The sequence below is a fragment of the Arxiozyma heterogenica genome (genome assembly GCF_036370985.1).
Source record: "Arxiozyma heterogenica strain weizmannii chromosome Unknown scaffold_11, whole genome shotgun sequence".
NCBI classification, from domain to species: domain Eukaryota; kingdom Fungi; phylum Ascomycota; class Saccharomycetes; order Saccharomycetales; family Saccharomycetaceae; genus Arxiozyma; species Arxiozyma heterogenica.
The window spans coordinates 1,095,567-1,103,798 of record NW_027042664.1 but is presented as its reverse complement, the minus strand read 5'-3'; the positions used below and the strand labels follow the sequence as shown (position 1 = coordinate 1,103,798).

Below are 8,232 nucleotides of genomic sequence, written 5' to 3'. Positions count from 1 at the left end.
TCAGATCATTGAAAGAGCTCATTATGTGCTTAAATGTTGTTTAAAAGAAGTAAATAAGGATTTTTGATTTTATATTTTTTTTCTTTTTTTAAATTTAGTAATTAGGGTTTGATTAATATTATTTACAAAGAAGGAAGATCGATGATAACAAATATTCTGTTGATTTTTAAATATTATAAAGATAAAACAATGATTGATGTCGAATCCCTTACAGCTTTTTTTATTTATTATCTAATAATATATATTTAAAGTTATTTTCTGCAAAAGAAGAAATAACTAGGTTACAACAGCAAAAAAGCTCAAACTTGAGATATTAACCGTTTATTAGTACAGATTCCAAAGTCTCAATATATAAACGCGATTTCCCCAATTATTCATTATCCCAAGCCGCAATACTGTATATCTAAACCTTTACTTCACTGGAGAACAAATTCAACAACGAAATTAAGTATAAAATAACGTTTTAGCCTTAAAAAAAGAAAAATAACTTAAATAATAAACCCTAATTTTTCAATTACGTCATTCCTTTTCCTTCCTCCCTCCCCCCGCAGAAAAAAAAATTAAAAAAACAGGGATGTCTCACTTTACCCGTCCGATGATTTTTACTCATGCCACAACATATCATAGATTCAGTTTAGAAAATAGCATACAGAAAATAAAAGAGGTAAAGAAGAAGGAGAGAGGGCCTAAATACCACGTAACATAAAAAGCAGAAAAAAGACACTTTTTTTCTCCTTAACTCATTCTCTTTTTTTTTTTTTTTTTTTTTTTTTTTTTTTTTTTTAATTTTTGGTTTGGCTTGGTTTGGTTTGCTTTACTCGTAGGCACTGTTCATATATTTATATTCATGTATATCAAAGAATTCACTGTTTTGATTTGGAACTTCTGTTTAGTACAGTAATGTATAATTACAATCTGAAACATAAACATACCCATTTTTATTTTTCTTGTTTTTTTTTTTTTAAACAAAATGTTTTATCGCAAAAAGAACCAAGAAAAGATGTCTAAACTAACTTTACCCTGTTTAATATTATATGATACTCCATCTCTGGTCATTCTACCAGGTGTAAGATATGATATAACATTTAATAAAACAGATAGTGATAATATCATTGAGTATTTTAAGAAGAACTCCAAACAGAATCTAAATGCTTTTAAAGAAATCGAATCCAACCTGAATCCCAACAATGCTACACCTGCTTCAACACTGGTGTCTACAAAATTTAATGAAGTTGTTCATAAACCTACTGTTACGACATATCCAAATTATTTACTTTTAAGTAAATACATTTGTTTAATACCTGAAGAAAGCACTGATTACACTATTGGTTGTATCTGTAAAATCTATAGTGTAATTACTGAACATCCTGATTCCTACATAATATCCTTTAAAGCCTTGACTAGAGGCAGTGTAGCAACACCAAACTATAATTCTGAAAGGAAAATATGGGAATCTAAACTTATCATACCCAGCGATTGGGATAAATTAAATATGCTACAAAGAGAACAAATAAGGTTAGGAACAATAAAAATTATGGAATGTGTTGAAAAGGTACAATCATATATTTCAGATTTTAACAACAGATACAAAAAAGCGCTTAAATCTACCTCCACAGAGCATATGCTTTTGTTGACTCCATTATCAAATACCTTGTATTTCCAGTTAAATAAAGAACAATTTAAGTTTTCATGGGGATTAATCTTTAATGAATATCAAACATTGAAAAATGCATGTTCAAAGGATGTGCCAATAGAAGTCTCGTTTAAGTTTCTAAAATTATTAGATTTTATAGTCACTATCCTTCCAACTACACCTTTACAGAAATTAAAATTTCTATCTGCACTGGATTTAAATAGTCGTGTTGAATTATTTTTTAAAATAATATGCGATTTTAATCAAATGTTTGATCAATTATTTTTTTCTCTGCAGTATATTAATAGATATTATAATAATGCATCTACTTTGGAAAAGGCTCATCTTATTGCAAATCAATTAAGATCATTGAAAGTATTTATCCAAGACGTTAAAAATTCAAATAGAAAGAAAATTAATACATACAAACCAATTACACCGGCTTCAAATGATGCTATGAAAAATGCACACTTCAAGGAAAGAAGAAATATTGATCATAATACCAATGAAAAGTCCAGTGAGGATTCTACACATGACAGCCAAGAAGATGAAAATATTGAGGAAAGTGAAGAAAAATATGAAGATACCAACGAGACCTCACAAATCAAAAAATTTATTTATTCGATGAAACGTTTAGGTGTACATAAAGATGGTCAGAAAATGCTAAAGAAAGATTTCAAAAGACTTTCTAATATGTCACACACAAGTGCTGAATATCAAGTGATTCGAAATTACTTCGATATTATTTTAGATATCCCTTTCAATACATATTCAAAGCAGGTAAAGATAGATATTTTAGATTCAAAGGGACAATTAGACAAGAATCATTTTGGTTTATATTCGGTAAAGAAGAGACTATTAGAATATTTATGTGTATTAAAACTAAATGCACAATTAGGTGATAAGGGAAGACCACCTATTATTTTGTTAGTAGGACCACCTGGAGTAGGAAAAACATCAATAGCAAAATCAGTGGCTACCGTATTGAATAAGAATTATCAAAAAATTTCACTAGGGGGTGTGTGTGATGAATCCGATTTACGAGGACATAGAAGAACTTATGTTGGATCTATGTGTGGTAATATCGTTAATTCATTAAGAAAAAGTAGGACAATGAATCCTTTAATTCTTTTGGATGAAATTGATAAAATAGCAAGTACCATGAACAACAACGGAGGAACTAGTACTCGTGGTGGTGGTCACGGCGATCCTGCTGCCGCCTTATTAGAAATTTTGGACCCAGAACAAAATTCTTTGTTTACAGACCACTATATTGGATTTCCTATTGACCTTTCCCAAGTATTATTTATCTGTACAGCCAACGATATTTCGTCGCTTCCAAGACCTCTATTAGACCGTATGGAAGTTATCACTGTATCTGGATATACGTTAGAAGAAAAAATTCAAATTGCAGACAAGTTTTTATTACCAAAACAGATTAAATTAAATGGGTTAGACAAATGTGAAAATGGTACATTCAAAGTCGACTATCGAACATGGGAATCAATCATTAACGAGTATACAAGAGAAGCTGGTGTTCGTGAATTAGAGAGAAAAATATCAAAAATCGTTAGAGGGAAAGTAGTGGAATTTGTGGAAAATGGAAATAAATTTCCTGTTGATAATGGAATCAAATCAAATCAAATAGTTAAATATTTAGGTTTCCCATTACATCCAATTACAAAAGAGTTATTATCTAGTATGCCATATTTTCCAAATTATGGGACAGTTAATGGTTTATCATATAATTCAGATGGTAGTGGAGGCGTATTAGTCTTTGAAATCATTCAAATTGGTGAAGATAAATCAATGGATGGACCAAAAATGAAATCAACAGGTAATCTCGGCACCACTTTACAAGAATCAATAGATATTGGACTTAGTGTGGTAAAATCTATTTTAAAACGTACCTCAATAACCTCAGTTATAAACATGGATGTATATAACCAGTTTGTACGTAAAAAGTTTCATTTGCATGTCCCTATGGGAGGTGTATCAAAAGATGGCCCTAGTGCAGGTGTTGCAATCACTGTGGGGTTGACGTCTGTTGCATTAAGAAGAACTATAGATCCTCTTCTATGTATGACTGGAGAAATCACATTACGTGGTAAGATCTTACCCATTGGTGGTGTAAAAGAAAAATTGTTAGGTGCTAAATTGTATGGTATGAAAAGAGTACTGATTCCACAAGGAAATCGTAACGATGTTATTGAATGTGTTACAAATTTTGATGAAGAGTTGTTACCAAGCAGTCAAACAGATGACTTAAAAAAAATCGATGAGCTGACGCTCATTAAAGAGAAATTTGGACTAGAGCTAATGTATATCAATGACATATATGATGCTCTCACATTGGTGTGGCCCGACATCCAATTCAAGAAATATAGTAAAAGAGAAAATTTTATTGAGAACCACCAAAGGAGTTTACAGACCACCACAGAATCTTCCAATTCTAAATTAAAAAATATGCATCCAAAAAATATGCTAGACTCCAAACAGGCTGAGCCAATGGTTGTTGCTAGTTGTTGTAAATTATAGAACGAGACAAGTTAGGTGTGCAAAATAGCGATGCACCTCGGAAAACCTAACAATAGTTTATGGCACTGAGACAAACGCCAACTTGCTATACAGATTCGATCTTATTATTTGTCGTAAATATACTTATATATTGTGAAGTGTTTTTGTACTCATCATAATAATATTCATTAGATAAAAGCTAAAATTAGAAGTTTAAAAAAGAAAAGAAAAACGTGTAGAATAGAATGAATGTGGCACAAAAGAAAAAAGAAAGAAAATGACGCGAAAAATATATAACAAAAGAAAAACAATGCTGCACTCCCATAACAAAAGAATCAAAATAAATTCAGACACCACATTGAATTCCACGTTTGTTATGCGGGATTTCCCCCACAATCCGTTGCAGTCGAGAAAGAATCAATTTTAGAAGTTGTGTTAAAATAAGTAACCAGAAAAAAAAAAAAGAAAAAGAAAATTTCCAGGATCTGTGCAGATCAAAAAGAAAACTTTCACTACTTATTTTATTTTGTTTTCTTTTTATTGATGATGAAGTTCTTGTCTGCGACACAGGCTAAAAGTAAACACACTAGCATTTGCTGCTTTTTACAATCATTTTTTGTGTATCGAGACAGGTTATATTATAGACATATTTTGACTTTTATTACAAAAGAACAAAAGTGGAAAATATTTATCAAAAATCTTTTCTTTACATATTAGAAATCCTTTAAATGAATTAAAGGTGCGCAACCCTTTCCATCTTTTACAATAATATTTGCGTTAGTGAATATTTGATATTTTGTTGATATTTAAATATATATACATATAATTTTAGATAGCATCCTAACCACATTAGTACCAATATTCTTTTCCCATTTGAAACTATACTGAACTCCTTTTTTGCTACTTTTTAATTTTATTTTTTCACTATATTAAGCTTCTTTTCCTCCATAAAATAACTTATAGTCATCAGTATGAATGTTCTTATTAACTGGTGGATATATTCTAGTCTTTTTGTTCAATCAATAGTCTGGGCAAAGAGAAATTTAATTGCTACTTCATTGGTCACATGTATGGAAAATTCACAAATTTCTGCAAACACTATTGATATCGTGTTCAACCCAGATGATAGATCTTTACATTACTCCTTAGATGTTCTTACTACTGTTGATACCTTTGTCTTTGTTGATATTGACGTCTATGCATATGGGTTTAAAGTTATCACTAAGAGCTTTGATGTATGTTCGCTAAATTGGAAACAGTTTTGTCCCTTACATCCAGGTACTATCCAAATTGATTCTGTGGAATATGTGTCAAAAGAATATGTAGATATGATTCCAGGAATTGCATATCAAGTTCCAGATATTGATGCTTATGCTAGAATAAACGTCTTCAACAATGTTAGTCAACCTGTGGCATGTTTGCAGATATTCTTCTCCAATGGTAAATCTGTCGCCCAAACAGGTGTCAAATGGGCAACCGCGGTGGTTGCAGGGATAGGTCTGTTAGTATCCGCTGTCTTATCTACGTTTGGTAATTCCATTGCCGCCTCGCACATTTCCGCCAACACTATGTCCCTTTTTCTTTATTTCCAATCTGTCGCAGTTATCTCCATGGAACATGTTCATTCAGTGCCCCCTATTGCTTCATCTTGGTCTGAAAATCTAGTTTGGTCAATGGGGTTGATCAAAATTCATTTCATGCAAAAGATTTTCCGTTGGTATGTTGATTCTACAGGTGGTACTGCATCTCTATATTTAACAGCTACAACGATGAGTGTGCTAACACAGAGATCATTAGACTATCTTGAAAATACGGAATTATATAAACGAGCAGCAAACATCCTATATGGGAATCAAAACACGTTGATTTTTAGAGGTATTAAGAGAGTTGCATATGATATGGGGATTGAAAATACTTCGGTTGTCTGTACAGGCTTTACATTCTTTGTATTATGTGGGTATGTATTAGCTGGTGTTATCATGGTATGCAAATACAGTGTTGAAGTGTGCATAAGAGCTGGATGGGTTCAACCAAATAAATTTTTAGAATTTAGAAACAATTGGAGAATCATTCTAAAAGGTGCATTACTAAGATATATTTATATAGGTTTTACTCAGTTGACTATATTAAGTTTCTGGGAATTTACTGAAAGAGATTCTGCTGCAGTCATTGTGATTGCATGCTTGTTTTTGATATTATCTATTGGATTAATGATTTGGGCTGCCTATAGATCTTGGTATTTTGCCCAAAGGTCTATCAAAATTTATAATAACCCTGCTGCTCTACTTTACGGTGACGAAAAAGTGCTTCATAAATACGGTTTTTTCTACACTATGTTTAAAGCTGATTTCTATTGGTGGAATTTTGTTTTATTATCCTATATTTTAATAAAGGCTGCATTTATAGGGTTTGCTCAAGCTTCTGGTAAGACCCAAGCTTTAGCTACATGGATACTTGATATGGGGTATTTAGGTGCTATCATCCATTATCAGCCATATTTAGATCGTTTAACAAATATTCTGAACATTTGTATTAACGTAGTAATCACCATTAACTCGTTTTTATTTTTATTTTTTTCGGATCTGTTTGGTCAACCATATAGTGTTTCTGCTGTTATGGCATGGATTTTCTTCATTATGAATGCTGCATTCTCCTTTATATTGTTAATGATGATTTTAACATTCACGGCTATTGCTATATTCTCTAAGAATCCAGATTTAAGATTTAAACCTGCCAAGGACGACAGAACTTCATTCCAGAGATGTTCATTAATTACTGCTAAAAATGGCAATGATGTTCCAGATTCTATTGCTAATGAATTATTAGCATTAGGTAATGTTGCTAAAGATCATGAAGCAGATTGGGAAGCTCAACTACGAGAATCTTCACCAGAGAATATCTTTTTAGGATCTGATGAGGAAGATGAGAAAAAAGGATATTTGGTTAATGTTGATTCTGCTGTAAATCATTTAAGTAGAAAACCAACTTTAAAGGAAAGAATCTTTGGTAAATTTTTCCCTTCAAATAATGAAGGAGGCAGTATAATAAGTCACACTGATGTCGTAGATGTTTCCCCTAATGTGACAAATGAACCAACTGGTTCATCATCACAAACACCCTCAGCTTCAATGACATCAACTTCTTCTTCTCCGTCCAGCGAAAATAAGGTTTACCCTGGAGCCAATAATCACACAAGGATGCATTCAATGTCTAATAATGGATTAATAGATTCGTTTGATGATGATGAACAGAATATGTTGCATGCACCCCTTTCAAATCCATTTAATTCCACAGATAAATTCTCGGTAAGTTCAAACAATGAACTACCTCGTGATTTCAGCTTAGATAGTGTTAATCATAACCCTCAAGCTATGCGGTCAAGAGATATATTACATGAAAATTATTTATAATAGACAATTTAGCCGATAAAACATAAAAATATAAACGTTATAAAACAAATACCAAAAGAGTTGTATCTTTACTATATTATAGGAAATAATTTCTTATCACTCTATATCTTTCGTTTTTTGTAAACATTGCAAATTTTAGTCGCTGGTGATATTTCACTTCATATAGGGATTTTTAAAATAACTTTTATAATACAAAGATTATACATTGCACAATTTATACTTTCTAAATGAACAACATATACATATACATACATATATATATTACATCATATCTAATAGTCTTACTATACAAGATTATTCATTCAATATTATAAATAATGCAAGAAAGTATCTTTACAATACAAAATTTATAGATTTAGCTCCTATAAAAGTTGCTCTAAAAGTCAAACTTTGAGACGGTTCAAAAACATCTGGACACCAAACATTAACTTATTCTATATATACTTGAGTATTGTATTGTGTAATACTTAAATAGGAAAATATTTATTTTTTCTTTTTCAAAAGCACGTGTTCTTAGAAAAAGTGGAAATAGCAAGAGCAAAAAAATAAATAAAAATATCGAAAAACTAAAAAAAATACGAAATTCTAAAAGTCTTGATTATTGTGGAAATTTCGCAGCAATCGTTTTTCTAAAAAGAAAATTCAAACTAATATTAGCAAACTCATCCACTG

General features: G+C 31.1%; 2 protein-coding genes across 2 annotated transcripts; both read left to right on the top strand.

The window, feature by feature from the left end:
- Window positions 1–970: 970 nt before the first annotated feature.
- On the top strand, window positions 971–4,171 carry PWA37_000462 (uncharacterized protein; the record flags this gene model as incomplete). The annotated part of the gene is made up of 1 exon (XM_064857137.1): window positions 971–4,171. One exon carries the CDS (start codon window positions 971–973, stop codon window positions 4,169–4,171), a length of 3,201 nt encoding a protein of 1,066 aa, XP_064716270.1.
- A 950-nt stretch (window positions 4,172–5,121) lies between these two features.
- Window positions 5,122–7,560, top strand: FLC1 (flavin adenine dinucleotide transporter; the record flags this gene model as incomplete). Its single annotated transcript, XM_064857136.1, has 1 exon — window positions 5,122–7,560. The coding sequence occupies one exon, from the start codon at window positions 5,122–5,124 to the stop codon at window positions 7,558–7,560; it is 2,439 nt and encodes an 812-aa protein (XP_064716269.1).
- Window positions 7,561–8,232: the final 672 nt, after the last annotated feature.